The sequence below is a fragment of the Clavelina lepadiformis genome, chromosome 7, assembly GCF_947623445.1.
Source record: "Clavelina lepadiformis chromosome 7, kaClaLepa1.1, whole genome shotgun sequence".
NCBI classification, from domain to species: Eukaryota; Metazoa; Chordata; class Ascidiacea; order Aplousobranchia; family Clavelinidae; genus Clavelina; species Clavelina lepadiformis.
This window is the reverse complement of record NC_135246.1, coordinates 12073515-12091303: the sequence shown is the minus strand read 5'-3', so window position 1 is coordinate 12091303 and position 17789 is coordinate 12073515. Positions and strand designations below refer to the sequence as shown.

At 34.4% G+C, this 17789-nt stretch overlaps 2 protein-coding genes across 3 annotated transcripts; one reads left to right on the top strand and one right to left on the bottom strand.

Annotated features, from left to right (window-relative positions):
• Positions 1 to 1331: 1331 nt before the first annotated feature.
• LOC143464741 (uncharacterized) lies at positions 1332 to 9773 on the bottom strand. Its single transcript, XM_076962691.1, has 11 exons — positions 9600 to 9773; positions 8841 to 9299; positions 7623 to 7692; positions 7425 to 7508; positions 6024 to 6074; positions 5477 to 5613; positions 5059 to 5169; positions 4823 to 4920; positions 4013 to 4147; positions 3729 to 3940; positions 1332 to 3641 (listed from the first exon to the last, which is right to left on the bottom strand). Exons 2-11 carry the CDS (start codon positions 9090 to 9092, stop codon positions 3145 to 3147), a joined length of 1647 nt encoding a protein of 548 aa, XP_076818806.1. The 5' UTR covers positions 9093 to 9299; positions 9600 to 9773; the 3' UTR covers positions 1332 to 3144.
• Positions 9774 to 13334: 3561 nt separating this feature from the next.
• Positions 13335 to 17769, top strand: LOC143464742 (abl interactor 1-like). 2 transcript variants are annotated; one of them, XM_076962692.1, is made up of 9 exons: positions 13335 to 13546; positions 13844 to 14011; positions 14196 to 14305; positions 14693 to 14836; positions 14979 to 15076; positions 15745 to 15849; positions 16684 to 16761; positions 16905 to 17064; positions 17434 to 17769. In XM_076962692.1, the coding sequence occupies exons 1-9, from the start codon at positions 13430 to 13432 to the stop codon at positions 17537 to 17539; spliced, it is 1086 nt and encodes a 361-aa protein (XP_076818807.1). In that variant the 5' UTR covers positions 13335 to 13429; the 3' UTR covers positions 17540 to 17769. The 2 variants fall into 2 exon arrangements, with proteins under 2 accessions (XP_076818807.1, XP_076818809.1); XM_076962694.1 differs by lacking the exon at positions 15745 to 15849 and having other exon boundaries at positions 17434 to 17767.
• The last annotated feature ends 20 nt before the right edge of the window (positions 17770 to 17789 follow it).

Genomic DNA, 17789 nt, shown 5'->3' with positions numbered 1-17789 from the left:
CGAATCGCTATGAATTTAATTGAATCATACGTTACTGTATAACTTCAAGCCATAATAAAACTATGTACATAATGAAAATAACAAGTATCACCAACCCCTACAGCAATTGGACTTTTTGCGTTTTTGTAATACATGACTACATCAAAAAAATAATTTATTTCAGGCGATCTTCCCATTGATATAGTGACTAATGATGGACATATGATCCTTTAATATTTAGATGCATGTTACAGTTCTAGGGGAACTGGCACAAAAAATGGGAAGTTTTGCATATTCTGATTTAGTACTCTAAAAATCCATGAGGATTTCAGTTTTACAATAGAGTGTTCTGTACCGTCCAAATTACTTGAAGCTACACTTGTTCATTGGCTCTTACACGTATTAACGAATGGACAAAGCAACATTTTTTATATGCAGTATAATACCGTATGTTTTTCACCCATAACTTGAATATCTGCAAATCAATTAAAAAACTTACACAAACAAGTAAACGTGCAATGGTAAAAGACAGCCGTTAAAACTCTGGCATGTTAAGTTCTACTGATAAACATTTAATATACCTGTAAACTGAGGTAACGTTGATCCAGCTTTTATGAATTTGCTGCAATACAGTGAAGCTTTGTCATTAGGCCTCCAGACCTCGAATCAATCGATAAAGTAGATGGCACAGTAGATATTGTAGGTGGCACAGTTAACTGCAAAACCTTTTACAGAATTATGTATGCATGTATCTAAAAAAACAAAATCACTACTCTCATAGCAATTATACATTTCAAATGATTAAAAAAAATAGTGGTGGGCCAAAGCCACCCATTATGTCTGGGTGATTTGACCAACTGCCTATTTGCTATTACATCAGGTTCATAGAGCCATTATAAGAAAGCAGTGATTATTGAAGGATGGCTTGGCTCCAAATGCATTTTTCTGAAAAAAATTGACCATGCAAATCTTGGATGTTTTCACATCTATACGGGTTTATAAAACTAATTACCAAAACATAAACAGTAAATAAAAATAGGTATTTCACGGAGTAACACTAGAATTAACAACTAACTAACAGTGTGACTGCGACCTTTACGTTTGCTGCGTTTTCAGTCAACCCATGTTGAAACAGGTTCCAGATCAATTCAATCCATGTGTGATATAACCAGGACGACCCAACCAGCATATGTGGGCTGAATTGTCCAGGGTTGAGTCGTCCAAGAAATTAAATTAACCAAGCACCAAACAAGCTAAATGTCAGCTTACTGGGATGACAGAGTTCATATATTTTCTTTTTCTTTGTGGTCAATTTAATTGTGGGAGATAATCCACCAGATTCAACAGTCATGTAACTTTGCAAAGCATTTATTTACAATATCATCACATACTGAGCTTACTCTGAAGCATTGTTGGAAAAAGTATCAAGCACAAACCTCATAGTTCTTGGAATAAAGCTGCAGAAACTAACAAATTGAAATGATAACGATATACGTACAATGGTGTAAAAAGACTGTTGCACCAGTAATAGTAAACTTGGCAGTTACAATAGAAATAGACTTTTGCAACAAACAATACAAAACGAGGAAAAATATAGCTGTAAGAAACTTGACTGGTATGTGTTCAGACAGTATCAGCAATGCAGTACACTGAAAAAGAAGACTAAAACATTCTTCGGAAGCTGTTAGAGGTATTCTAAGCAGGAATAATGATAAAAAACTTGGTTTGAGAATAAGGCATTTAAAAACTGAGACCTTTTCATAAAACAAAGAATGTGCAATATTGATACTGCCGCTGGATAAGTTATGGCATGGCAATCTTGAGATTTTTGTAATCTAACGCTGAACGTAATGTTCAAATTTAAGATAGCAGGGTCCCCTTAGAAAAGTAGAGCAAGCATATGACATCACTGCATATATGACAACACAGTGTTCAGAAAGCATTTTGTCCACACCACATAGTCACAATAAAAAGGTAGAAAATAACACTCGTATAGTTAAGCTCTAAACTCACTATCAGCAGCAGAATGTTACTTTCAAACTTCATTTTGCAATGATGTAGGGTATAATTGATACTTATACATACACTTAAATGATGCAAACAAAGTTTTCAAGCCCTAGCCCAAGTCAGAGGGAACCCTGAATGTTAAACCATAACTACTTGAAAAGTTACGAAGATAATTTTCAGTGAAATGATGATTTTAACGATGCTCTCAAACCAAGTAAAACAAACAACCAATATTTACCACAAAAATGAGTTTTTGTCAAAATCATAGCATTGGAAGTTTAGTCTCAACTCTTCCACATTATTTTCACATAACAATTAAACTTAATTTGTAATTGCAGAAAATTGACTGATCATTTATATGATCACTGAGACTGATCAATGAAAGAAACTTACATTTTGATTCGGCATGGCACTGAATTTCATGAAACACTGGTCACTAATATACAACCACAGCATAAACCCTACTATCAGAAAATGAGCAATTGTGAAACTCATACACAAGTTGGAAAATGTAGAATGTTCTTATTCTAAAAGGAATAAACTACAAAGCAAGAGCTGCTATTTTTTTAAACAAAGTTTTCATTTAAATGACTCAGCATAGAATAGCAGTATAGTATATCCTGAGAAGTAAGATATAAATTCAATAGACAGTTTGAATTATATAGGGCGATATGATACTACAAAATAATTTTCACTAGAATGTCTACATAACAGAAATGTTTTGAACTTGTTGGATAGAGCCTATCCATAAGAATCAAGTTGACTAAACCAGTGAAGTTGTTTTACGAATTAACATTAAAGATAATGTAAAAGTGTCCAGATTTATTCACCGCCGACCATTCCACTTCATTATGAAGGTACCTGTATTGTGTAAAATAAAACACAAGGCAAAGAATATACTCAGTATCCACACATTTTGAAACAAAAATTTGAGTTCGGTACATCATGTGTTACTGATTTGCTTGCAAACGACTGCTGAAACAGGCACAGAGATGCAAGTAATGCCTTTGTAGATATATCTAATGCGTGTCAATCCCTCTTTCAAAATCTCTACAAAATGCCGAGGTACATCTCATTAAAACATCATCTTGAACAAATACCCTACACAATATTTGGCTACCAGGTTTGAAAGAAAAAAGTTTGCTTTTAGTGAGTGGATTAATTATTATCAGACTCGAGTGACTCCATTGTTGCTGTTCCTTCCCCATTGTCATCCCCCCAAGAGTAGGATTCTGCATCCATGGAATCTGGAAAACTTTGCTGCACTTTTACTACAGTTGTCTCACTTTCAAAACGCGAGTCTTTGCAGTTATTTACACTAATTTTAGTAGAATTCCTGGTGGTATCTAGATTATTGTCTCCATTCATATTTGCACTGGTGCATGACAAGTGTGAGCTGTTACAAAACTTGTCATTTAGTCGAACTTCTTTATTGCTCTGTAACGACTCTATTGTTTCTAAATGATTGTCAGGGCACAAGTTTTCATTGATGTCAACTGCATCTTCCTTCTTCTGCTTCACAAAACGCCTCCCTTCATTTGTTGCATCTTCATCCAAACTACTGTTGGTGTCATCTTTTCTATGATTATGCTGAGAGGAGCTTCGGTTCTTGAGATTGCGTCGTTTTTTTCTTGCTTCAGTTGTTTGTGGAGATACTGGGAAGGAAATTACAATACAGCTACAGAGTTTAGTTGCTAAAATAATTTTTTCCATTTGAAATCATAAGTAAAGTTATGCTGTACCATGCTCTTCACTTAGAGCATCATCTGCTTCATAGTTTCTTTCTTGATCACTAGACATAAGCTGGGTAACAGGCAATGATTTCAGAGTTGAATCATTCGTAACATGCATCTTCTCTGTGTAGTCACGATTACACTTCAAATCTTCATCATTTAAAACATCCATTGAGTGCACTTCTCCTGTTTTCTCTGTTATATTTACTGGCTCTACACATCTGTAATTACAAGTAAAAATTATAAGTACAAGATTTGGTGAAAGTAAATTGTAAATCAGAGCATTTCCATACCCAGTTGTTGTCTCATTTTCATCATTTGGTGCTTCATATTCATCGTCAGTTGTACGAAAAGTTTCATTTTCAACAAAATCTTCATTTTTGACACTGTCTTCTCCATAGCGAAGGCACATATTTTCTCGAACTAATCTGGATTTCAAAATTGATTTCATAAACAAGCTTCTTAGAAATGTACAACCTACTAAGACACATAAGAGGCTGTGCTACCATTTTAGTAGGGCTACATGAGCATTGCAACAAAATATTTTAAAAGATGGAGACCTTTCCTTTACAAAGCTAAAAACCTTTCACGTAAGTAAATTATATTGGGAATAAGCTTGGCCTACAGGCAGTCTCAACCTTTCTGTAAGGCTTCATTTTGGACCGTATTTCATAAATTTCAACTTTAAATCCATTTCGCTTGAAATCCAATAAATATTTCATTTAGTTAAACTATGTTTAGTGCATTTCAATTAATTCATTAATGGTTACCATATATGCAATTTAACATATTATTAAATATATTAAAATTACTATAATAAACAAGTGATTTACATCACAAACAAAGATGAAGTAATGCTAAAAACAAATTGTTCTTAAAGTCAGGTGCTATGAAATTTGTACTTATACCGGCAAAATAACTGTCTATTTATTGAAACAGATCATGACTTTGTGATCAAACAGCCTTAAGGCCACTGACTAAAGACATCATTACACTTTAAAAGTATTTCTTTAAATATGCTGACAAAAGCAGCTATATTTAGTTTCTGATCAGTGTGCGTTTAAAACAAGAAATTTTCGTTGGTATTTTATTATAATTTTTACCGTGTGTTATCTTTTCTCAGAACTTCCAATTCCTCCTCAATGTTTTGAACTTTAACGCTATAAGAATTGTTGACACCTTTCTCCTCGGCCAGCTTTTCCTGTAGCAAAATAAAAGTTGGAAACATCGGCACATGAGCAACAATTACTCATCGAACAAAGCTTACTCGCTACTCTAATTACAACACCCCAGTACAACAGTTAACCCGGTTTGTGAGCTATTTTCTTTTTATTGACACCTGTAAGTAAGACAAAGTCCTCTCCAGTGATAGATGCTCCTTGACAAGATCATCACGAGACATTGTAGAAAGACTTTCTTCTTGCACACGTTCATAGGCTTCACTAAAATCCTGTTGATAACAACACATGTATGCATCTAATTATTTATTAAATAAACTTACCGACAAGACAACCTATGAGTGAATTAACAACCATACATACATCTTTAATTCAAATCTTCCATAACGATAATAAAATTCTACGTTATGTCTATATAGACTTAAAATGACTCAAGTTGATAATCTGTTTTATTCCTTGGATGTACCAATCTGCACATGCCGATAAGAATTTCGAAATGGGTCAAATATTTTAACCAAACATGTCAGGAACATTTTTCCTTTCCTGCAAAACTATGCTCTGACTGGAAATTGACAATACCTGGGATATAAACTCTGGTGCCATGTGTGGAGAATCTGTGTACTCGGCTTCTAGTAATTCATCCATTTGTCTTGGTGAATCATTACATTGCAATTGTGCTGAATACACCCCAGATGTAGATGATACACTGCTGCAGGCTACAAAGATGGTGCAATAATAATCAGTAAAATTACTATTTTAATACAGGTGTATGGAGAATAAAAAGCACTTTGTATTAACTGCAAGGATAGCAAAACTTAAAGTAAATCAGCATATATATCAACATTAACTGACATTAATTGTAACTAGTAGCAGTTATGTTATCAATTTTACTACATGATTCCCATTAATCACAGACTAGAACTTAACCAAATAGATAAGCCTAACCAAAAAGGGCAATATAAAATGTTAATATTGCGGTTCATTTAGTAATTACTTTAAACAACCTTCAAGTTTTATACAACGAGTGCAAAATAATCGAGAACATAAAAAGTAAAAATCTGTAAGGGAAGTACAATCTTGCATTCACTAAAACTATGCCTGGCAACTAACAAAAAGCAAGACATACCATCATTTCCTGCTGTTTCATTGCAACCATCGTTTCCTTTACAATTAGTGCCTAAATATATTACAATTAAACAAAACTAGTGCAAGAAAATTTAAAATGTTTGGAATTTTTGTTCATAACTGCCCGCTGTAACACTTTATAGATATTAAAATCAACATGCCACACCCACGATTACATCTTACGAAAAAAAGACATATATCACACAATATTAAAGACTTATTAGATAAAAGCAGGCTTCAGCAATAATTAATCTATCTTTAAGTGCACAAATATCTGCAATTAAGTGTTAAAACAGTCATTAGTCATTACGTTATAAACAGGGGTGGCTCGTACAAAGGGGCTGTTGCCCCGCCAGTAAATATTGTTTAAGTCGAAGCAAAAAAAATAACGCATTTTTAGTTTTCGATTCTTCTTTTAAAGTGGTTAATATTTTAGACTTTTTTTCTCTTCTCATTTCTTTTCATTGGAAGCAATTAGGGTTGTGTCCAAAAAGTTTAGGTTTGTTGTTGTCTTGCAACTCGCACTCAGAAAGAAAACTACCTTTTAGCAAGTTGTTTGCAAAATAGCAGCATGCCCTCCTACCTTTCTACTGGTTTGAATTAACCAGTTAATACTGCTGCTACGCTAATAGCTCATAGCTAATTAACCAGCTAATACTGCTGCTATAAGATGCCAAGATATAGATAGAAGATATACTTGGCTATATGCTACTGCATCAGGGCCTTTCATTTGTAGCCTAGGCATATTTTACCGGTTGTTTTAAAGATGCAATAGGTCACGGTAATGTAGGTACTAAGCCTAGAGGGTAGAAGCTGCGCCTGAATAGAGTGGCAAGGTTCATTCCGAACTGGGTTAGCATGAAAGCAGAAAGTACGACCTCCTAAAAATCAAAATTGTTAACTACGAATTATACGGTAGACTGCAACTAAAGCTTCCATTATGTTACCCTGTTCACTTCTGTTCGAAAAGGAGATAGCCATAGGCCTATACATATGTTTTGATTGTAACAGCATGAATAGTTGGTTCTTTGTGATTGCACATGTACTTAGATTTTGCTGTAAATTGCAATTTCAATATTTCATGCAAGCACAATCTGAATTTTTGTGCAGATCTAGCAGTGAATTCGTGGTCAATACTTTTACACCCTTTGTCTGCAAATGCAAAAATAAATCGTTTGAAAATGCCTAGCTGCAGCCTTTCCATTTGTAAATCTGACAGGCCGACACTGCTTGAAATACTGAAACTTTCAAAGATTGGATGTAAAAAGAAACACAAAAAATTTCAATTCTGTCAAGAATTCATTAATTCAACTTTACTTTGAAGATAGGTGGAAACAAAACACTTCAAGCTACAATGAAATACCACAAATGGTTCCTAACAACTGCAGTTTCTTAACATTACCTGCTTCTGTGACAGCATCTTCTTCATATGGATCATGCTCATTCATTATAAACTGTGTGGTATTGTATGGTGCAACCGGTCTCCCTTATATAAATCAATGACAACATAAGCAAATATTTATATATACATACATGAACCAGCATTGCTGATTCCATTTCTTGAAATGCATTCTACATTTTGCATTCATCCAAAGTTTACCTCTATCAATCATTTCATCCCTAATGCGATCTGCCCTCAGTTTTTCTTTTTCCTCCACAGCTTTTTTCTCCTTGAAAATAAAATCAAATTAACATCAAGTTCTTGTAGTATCGTTATCGCTAAACACAAAGTTTTCATCACTCTATCTCACAGTTTTGCAGGACTTTTTTAAATTTTGTTAATTTTTATCTTATGCATTCATCGTAATTACGATATCTTCTTGTCTGTATAAAACTAAAACTTTAAATAGTTAATTCATAGTTTTCGTACTAAACTTAGATATAGCCTTAGAATCAGTATCTTACTATAACCTTCATACTAAACAATATAAAGCTATTTCAATAACACCATTCCGCATATCAAATATCACAATGACCATCTTTGTAGTACCGAAATCACCAAAGTCAAGAAACAACAAAATTAAGAAACAACAACATTTATTAGCTATAACAGATATTAATTATATGTATACACTAGTTCTGGAGACATATTGATACTACAAAATTTATGGAAATTCAACAATCATCAGTGGCTAAGTTTTCAGTAATAAAAAAATAATTTGTGTAAACATTTAAGCTGCAATTGTCAAGGTCTCAGCATGACTGAAAATTATGAGAGTTTTTGACGAGAGTTTATGTGTGCAAAGTCGAGAATTTTAGCATGACGTACTAAACTACTAAAGCCTCAATTCTTTGTTTGTTTTTTATAAATTGGCATTAAATTGACCAGTTTTTCTCTATTTAATTATAAATCAGCATGAAGATAAAAAACTTTGGCATGCTTGATGATAAACCTCTTGCGTGCAGGTGCCACAACCTCCACTAAGGGTTCTTGGCACAACATCGCAACGTATAAAGTAGCTGTTTTTCTAAAATAGCTAGTACGCCAAGTCAGTCATTTCTACTACATTTGTAGTATGATTGCTTTCAGCACACCAACACCAACAATAAATACACCAACAAATCTAACAGCAATTCTAAGGCAGCATATTGGCACATGAACTTTTTGCTCCAAAACTTTTCAGCCTGTTTTTACTGATGATTTCTTGCAAATGGTATTTCAGAACCATGTAAAACAACCCTTTCGTTTATTTTCACTTGAATTTAAAAAAGTAAAGTATGAGGCGAAGAGCACATCATTTATCACAATACCAAACTAAGTTAAAAAGATTAAAAATAACTTGTATTTGCTAAGGTTGGGTACTTGGGTCTCGCCTACCTCCCAAGTCATTTTTGAATACGGCTTCCATTTTCGTTTCTTTTTGGATGGTTTGCGACGATGATGATGCTGTGCATGTTGATGATTATGTCCGCGTTTGCCACCATGGGGCTGCATTGGAGCATCGGGTTTGTCATCATTACTCTGCGGGACTTCCCGCTGCCCATTCCCGGCAAAACGCGTGTCTGTGCTCGAGGTGTCGCAGTCTCCATCAATGCCAGATGGATCCATGCGAATAACTTCGGTAGCCATTAGCCTTAGCGTACAAAATGAATGGTTTTGCAGGTACTTTGTGGATTCTACAATGTAGTCAGTGTTTGTAATTAGGTCAATCTAACTTGTTTTCCGCTACTCTCGTTCACACTAGCCTTCCAACATTTGCTGCAAAATCATTGTCGAATCGCTTCTTGTTGATAATGATATGCTCTAGTAATTTCGAAGTAGGACATGTGTGGTCGACTAACAAAGAAATCACAAATAAAAAATCAAAGTAACTTACCTTGAACAACTAACCGTAAAAGAAACTAAGCAAGATTAAGTTAACAATTTTAAAAAGTTCTTTCATGGAAACTCATGAATTTTGAACTTGTTTTAATTTTAAGACAAAACGTGAATGTACTCAAAACTTAATTTTAATCAAATGAAAATTTTTTCCTCTTTGCTTCTTGTCAACAAGTTTGCTGTTACAATAGGCTTACAACAATTTTATAGCTTGAAAACCACAAATTACTTGTAGCTTTAGTTGCGCTTAGTACTTACGGTATTTCTTGGCTTTTGAGCCCTTCTTGGTTACAACGCTGGGTTAACCAAGGAAAAATGCGACCCGGGTTCGATATGCAGTTGCGCTGTCTTGGTAGTGCCCTTGGCCAAGGAATTTGCGACGCTTATTCAGTGGTCCTGGTGAACAGTTTTAAATTCGGGCAATTCAATATAAAAAAATCAGAAGAGACAGAAAAAAAATGTGGAATCGGAACTTGAACAAACGCTACCTCGATAACCGGACCTCGAGCCAAGGGGACCATTGCAAAGACTTTCCTTAATGCGAGGATAAAAAATATTACACCATACCATTAATTTGTGCCGTTTTTATAGTCATGGTGAACTGGAATCTATTTTCATTTCTTGCATACCGGAACCATTTCAACAACGGCTTGTCACAACATGAAATTCATACTTCCACTTCCGTTTTGTTTCGCTACTGCGCCCTGCCTCAAGATCGGAAATTATTTTGTCTTGATTCTTCAAAAATGAAATCAAAGTTGTTCTTGAGATTTCACAATCTTTCGCAAATTTCGCCACTGTTGTACCATTTTTGCTTTTGAACTGACTAACAATGTCGTACTTTTTCCATAATGTGATAATGTGATAATCTTTTATTCGACATTCTTATGCTACACAATACGCTCTGCTTAAACTGACTACAGTCGCAACAACGTCCGAGTTTAAAACGCAATTCAGTGTAGAGCTAGTTTTGACTTATTGTGAGTTTTGACCTTACCTCGATGGTACAACAATTTGGAAAACATATACGTCAGAATTCAGATGTCAAAACTTAGCCAAGATAGTGCAACTTTTGGAAGTCATCAACCGAATGAACAGAAGAAAGATTTATGTGGTTAGAAAAAGGTTATGTAACCACATAAATAAGCGATGCATTCCATTTTCAATAAAAGAAAAACAACATAAAATAGAGAAGCGAAAAAGAGGAACGCGAAAAGTAACTTAAGAAATCAGAGAGGCGATTTATGCCAGAAAGAATCAATAATTTTGCGAATCTACAACATTAATTTTTATACAGTGAACCGAGTGTATTCAAGGCAAACGAGAATACCTCGATTATATTATTGGGCGACTGGAAGCTGTAAATAAAAGTGGTGTTCTATTTGCTGCTGTGGTGTTCATTTCTTTGCAGGCAATCTAATCGATAAGTAGGCTAAGTGTGCGCTAAATTGCATTTACATATTGATATAAAACGGAGTAGTCACATTCCTTGGGGAGAAGAGAGACACTCATCAGCCGACTAAGACGATAGCCAAACCAAAACAGCTGTCCTGTCCAATATGCAAATTTGTGGACACTGCTGAAGTCGTAATAAGTCATAGTGACATCATAATTACGTCAGATATGATTAGGCAACCTAAACCGTCATATGATAACGTCATAAAGTGGTCAGAGAAAAGTGAAAAGAGTGAAAAGAATAACTACAACTGTCACTATAAACGAACAAAATGCTCTGGGGCAGGGGGTCCGTGAGTGCAATGGAAATTGGCAGAATTAGATAACAATAGCCTATTCAATTATTTTCACGTGGTAATCGTAGTTTTGCAAAATTATTGGTTAGTTCGGGTCAGTCTTAAAATTTAGGGGTTCTTAAGCTTGATAAAATAATTTTTAGAAAGGGGTCCGTGACTAAAAAAAGGTTGGGAACCACTGCTCTGGGGGATCAGAAAAGAGGTCGATATAGGCGAGCTAGAAATGAATGTATGTAAAAGATAGGAATTTCGCCGGGACCAACGAAAAAGTGTCGATATAGGCGAATTCTACTGTATGTAGCGTTGCTATAATTGAAATTAGTCCATTGACCACAGTCATTTGTGCAAAACCACCGGTATCGACTAGTACACAAGCAATTAAAATCATCCTAGTGGTCCAAGCGAACCAGTATATTATTTTAGTAGGAGACATCCCTATTTTTCATGAATTCTTGTTAACCTAACTTAAATGTTATAACATAGTAACCTAAATGGTAAATCTAACCTAAATCTTCCTTTCAATCTAAATTGAACTTCAACATCACTTAAACGCTAATTAGCTTAAACCAACTTTTTACGTTCCCGTCCCATTCTCCTAACATAACCTCCTATCTTTAACTATGAGCTGGTGTGACCTACTTACAATGAGAACCAGTAGTCACTCTATTCGGAAAATTTAAAAGACTACGTAGTGTTTGTAATAAAATTCTCTCTAATGAAAGCAGGAAATGAACGTTACGCTTGTGCAGAATCTTTCGGGATTATTTTGATGTAGGCTAAACATGGCTACGTGTTCTCGTTGTGAACTTGCTAGGCTATAAGCTATTCATGGAAAAGTCAGAACTTAAACCACTCAGACAAACCTTTTTAAGACAATAGATATATAGTGGTTAAACTAGCCTACTTGACACATCGTATAGCTTATTGATGTACTTGAAAGAGTGAACTTTTCATTTTATGACATTGAGCATGCCTCAGATAGCCTTACTGGGATGAATGACTGGACAGCTGGATGAGATTTTTTTTCCCATTTATTACCAAATAATGATAGACTGCTGACTGTCAAGCGGCCATTTTGGTTTAGGGCTCTAATGCAAAAATTGCACAAACACAAATATTAGACCCCTAACTACTTTACTCAAATAAACGAATTGTGACATCATTTAGTTGTCTTGTTGTGTATTTCTGCACAAGACTCCCAATTTTGTTCATACATTTATTTTGACATCTTTTCACCACAAATTTTGTTCATCAATCATTTGTATAGTTTATAGGCTACCATACATTAATTTATTTTTAAATAAAAGGGAAACCTGAGTGGACTCACGTTCAATTGTTTTGCTAAGCGCAGGTTTTCCACTCAGTCTATACTTCAACAGCACACATTCAAAATTCTTCTGTGTGAATGCCATCTTTTTTACCACACTGTCTATAATGGGAGGTGTGGCACACACACGCATGAAATTCGTCAATGTGCATGCCAAATTTTTGCACGTTCACATCGATTTAAAAAAAACATACCAATTTTCCAATTTAATATAAATATACAAAGAATCGATTCTTCTGTGCATGCCGTTACACTAAATATTTGTATCTTTGCACACACGATTTTTCGTTGAATAATTGCTATACTTCCAATCCGTTTTGTCACTTATTGGCTTAGGATATCCATTGATGCATTGCAGAATATCTGTTTTCTATAATTGTATGTCTTAGGTTGTACTTGCCCAGTGCAGCAGACATATCTGACCCTTCATTAATTTGTAATCAGGCAGTGTTCTGACTCACTAACCAAGGTTTACTGATTCTTGCTGCATAAATTATACTACTCATCGAAGGTATTTGTTGGTTTGCCATTCCACACTAAGGCATCAAAATAAAAATCCACGTCATTAATGTGAAACATCAAAGTGTAATTACTGAAAAACTTGCATACTCCATCTAGCATTTCATGCTTAGTTACTCTACATAAAACTATACACTGACTATGTTGTTTCAAATATTAATTCTCTCAACTAGCATCTTCCGTTTTAGTGATGGTAGAGTATTATTGTCCTCTCAATAAAACTTCAGTAAAGCTGTTGGTAAATTTTAATGCGTTTGTGCACATGTGACTCGTCGGTATGCGCACAAATTTACATGTAATATAATTATATACTAACAAAATAAGTTTGGCAGTTTGAATGCCAAATTACAACCATCGATTTGATGCATTTTATTCAACTGCTGTGTTTTTTTGTGACTGATACTCTTGTCTTACAGTTTTCATTCCATTTATAAGCAATGTTGTAAAACTTACTGATTGACTGCATATTTTAAGCACATATAGTAATCGTCATGGCGGAACTCCAAATGCTTCTTGAACAAGAAATTCCTGGTGGAAGGAAGGCATTAATTGACAGTCACAATAATTTACAGAAGGTTGCGTCATACTGTGCACAACATTACATTGATGTAAGATAGTTCATTTGTAACATTGATCAGAAGCAGCAAAACTTCCATGGAAAATATTACTACATATTATAATAATTTAAACAAAGCTATATACATGTCATTCAAGCCTTGATTTGCTGATATTTTGCTTCAAAAGATGTGGAGATATATACTACTATCATAATTATATAATCATTGACTTAGAAATATGAAATTAAAATTTCAGAGAGTGTTCTTTGTTTTGTGTGCGTCTGTCCTTGCTGCTTCACTGCTTAGAATTTCACAAACTTTCCATGTTTATCACATGAAAATTTGCAGGAACCAAATAAAAAAAATGCACTGGAAGAAACTAAAAACTTCACCACTCAATCCCTTGCTTCAGTTGCATATCAGATTAATACATTAGCAAGCAACATGTTACAAATGTTAGATATTCAGACAACACAGCTAGCCAGCATGGATTCAGCAATTAATAACATTGCACAGGTAACTTTTAAGCTTGAATTTTTTATGTTTTCGGTGGGTGCTGCTGTGCAAAAGTTAATTCAGAATTTCTTGTTTCATTTCATTAGGAATTTCTTGTTTCAATAGTTAAAATGTATAGCTGGTTTAAAAAACGAAAATCATGAAAACTTCTGCTGTTTTATGGTATTCTGTGTTACTTTTGCAGACTGTTGATATCCACAAAGAAAAGGTTGCTCGTCGAGAAATTGGTTTACTCACCACCAACAAAATTATCACAAGATCACATCAGATTGTTGCACCAAGTACCCCAGACAGGTCATTTTTGATGTTATTCTGGTTTAATGCTGGTTACCTAAACTTATATAATATTCACGTTTGTAACTAACTGGCTGTAAAACATTTGTTTGTAATTGCCAGGACATTATGGTTTTATACATTTACGATAGCTGAACAATATTGTGCAACTATATTTCTTATTTAAGACATTTCATTACTGAAAATTCAGTTCAACTTTCTGGAAAAAATACAATTTAAACATGTATTTCACCCGCAGCTTGGAAGATGTGATTAATGTACTGGTGTTTAAAATGAGGTCTTTATTCCAGAAAATTACTTTGGAATAATAAATTTTAACACAATTTCAATAATAATTATCCTGTGATTAATTGCCTAAAAACTTAATCTCTGTTTAAATTACTACAGGGCAGTGAAATATGTGAGAAAACCAATTGATTACACAGAACTGGATGACGTTGGTCATGGTGTGAAACTAAATGCTCAGCCCAACACAGGCACAGCCAGAAGACCATCAGCGGCCAAGAAATCCCCCACATCATCTGTTGATGGGTAGATGCATATTTTCAATTATTTATTCATAAGAAAACATCTTGCTTGTAACTTAATAGGCCCTATTTTCTAGCTGCAGCATAGTACTTGTATTGTATGTCAAAGCTAGTCCAAAGGAACAACTTTTTTATTTTAATTACAGCGGTTCAAAGCGCGATAGCTTAAAGAGTAATGTGAGCGTTAACTATGGAACTCTTCGTGCTGTTAAAGGTCCAACAGTACCACAAGATTACAACCAGAGTATGTATATTTCTATCGGAGTGTTATTATTTCCTGGTGTGGCGTTTTGATAATTTCTTTGTGGATTTTGTAATTGAATTTGACTACTATTGAACTCACATATGTTGACATTGTTGGATTTGTGTTTTTTCTTTCTAATGCACTTATTTTAATATAATTATATCCAACATTCCTATTACTGGTTTTAACAGAATTAATTCATGGTGTGCATACTTTACTTAGCTAATTATTTAAATTTCCTGGTTGGTAACATTTTACATGGAAATATTACCCTGACTTATAATTAAAAGCTTTACAGATTTTTTATACATTTTCATTTATATTTATACATTTCTTGAAATTGTGCAAAAATATGTCATGTTGTTATTCCTGTTTTTATGTATCAACCTAAACGATGTGTTTTTGGTTGAGATGGATTTAACTGGAGTTAACTTGATAGTGCTCTGACCACTTAAGATACCTCCTGCTTGCATGTATCGGTACCTAACATACAGTACTTCCTTGTTTGCCATGTAATGCTAAATATAAAAACATCTATTCCATACTAATCATGGTGATTTTAAAATGTTAATTTTTTGTGATTATTCAGCCGCAATATTGCTTTATTTTGCTAACAATACCTACCTACTTTGAAATTTGTTTTTGGCATGCTGCATGTGATCTTTTAGGTCGGCGGTTGCCTCCTATGTTTCGAACTCGAACAAATTCAAATAGTAGTTCGGGATCAGGTACTGCTAGCCAGAACTCAAGTCTTGGCTATATACCTGGAATAGGTAAGCTAATTTGTTGTTTGTAGAAAAAAGGGAAATCGTGTTTAAAAGAATGTTGAGGTTGTATGTACAATACAGTAGATCCATAAATGCAATAATTTGACTGTTTGAGTGCACACTTCAAGTATATACAGTAGAACTTGCCTAGTTCGGTTTTGTATGTACTTTTTTACATTTTCATCGGTTGTAACAGAATTGTGTGCAATGTTTGTCTAGTTAGGCGTTTTGTCATGAACGATGCCTAAATGTGGGCATGTAAGTAATGTATGATATAAAACAATTACAATCATGAACACATTTTAATTGTGTGAATGTGCAAGTGTGTAGTAAATGCTTTTTGACTGTGAGAATGAGCATGTTCTTAAACAGTATACAGAATGCTTGGACCTATTTTTATTGTGTGTATTGTGCTTATTTGTGTGTTATTACCTGTTTGCATATTTTGGGAGTTCACCTAATTCGGCACTTATGAATTTCTCTAGAGGCGGCTAATTAGCCAAATCCAACTTTATTTTTAAGAAGGTTTTTGTATTTTTGGAGCTTGGCTTTAATGTTGCTTTTATTTAATACCCTGCATGACTTGAATGCAATCATTAACACATTTTGTAATGTCCTGTCAAAGGTGTCACACTGCAAATGTGTGCGATGCCATAAGCACTTAAATGTCTTTCAACGTTAATAGTGGTTGGTGTTATCTAAAATCTATCTTTCCATTTTAAAACTTAAGTAACTATCTTCTTTTTGAAAGTTTTAAAGTTGTTTTTGAAACTTGAAACAAACAAACACTCTTTATAATAGACGATTCAGTGCAATACTTTTACAAGGTTTATAATATAGGTTCTGCCCCACTTGGAGCTACATTAACTGCCCCACAAGCCCCAGTAAATGCTCCACCACCACCACCAACTGTACCATGTAAGTTTTCACTTAAACGTTTATCATAGTTAAGATGATAGAAAAGACCAACATGACAAAAAGTGATATATTCTGTTGTTCCAGTAGGTTTTTCTATCAACAACGACTGTAACAGGAATGTCTGAAAAAATTCTTGTTTATAGCTTCTCCACCAAATCAGTCTATGCCTCCTCCTCCCTCTATGATGTCACCTCAAATGGCTCCTCCACCCCCACCACCGCCTCCTGTTGTTGCACCTGTCCCGTCAGCATCCACAGACTCTAGTGGAGGTTACAGCACCCCCAACCTTGGTTTTGATGGAAGGTATGTTGTGGTGTTACGCTTGTTAGAATTGTGATCTTTGGTTAAAAAATGGCGTGATGAAAGTTATTTGATTGCATACTGTAATATTTGTTCAAAGATCCAATCCAAGATAGATAAAGTATTTAAGTTTGCAATCATTCTGGCCAAACATTAACCAATGTTTTAATAAATATGAATGCATTTTTATAATACAGTGCTTTCATTATGCTGTTAAATAAAAGTATTTGTGGCTATTATCGTACAACAATTTCTGCTTTTAAATAAATAATTCCTGCTGTCTGCTACCAAAAAGTATTGAATGTTAGTGCACATTCTACTCAAAAATCCAAAACTAAAGCAGTAACCATATTTAAAACTATGCTTTCACAGGCCACCAGCTGTTGGAGGAACAGCTGAAACATATGCTTCTACATCAGGTAAAATATACACTGGCCATTCAATCGCAGCATATGTCATTGTACTATCAGATATTTAATGTGGACTATATTTAATATAGATATTGCATTAAATTAGGTACAGATTTGTGCCTGCCAGGCATGAATACCATAATGGTTAATATCTATGTGCAGTGGTATCATATCATCAAATGGCATTATTGTCCTGTCCAAATATTTTTATCGATGTAAACATCGCATGGTAGAATATTTCATTTGGATTAACCAGCATGCATTTGTTATTACTGAGTTGACCTAATATGTTTTTTGTTTCTGTTTTACAAAAATCTA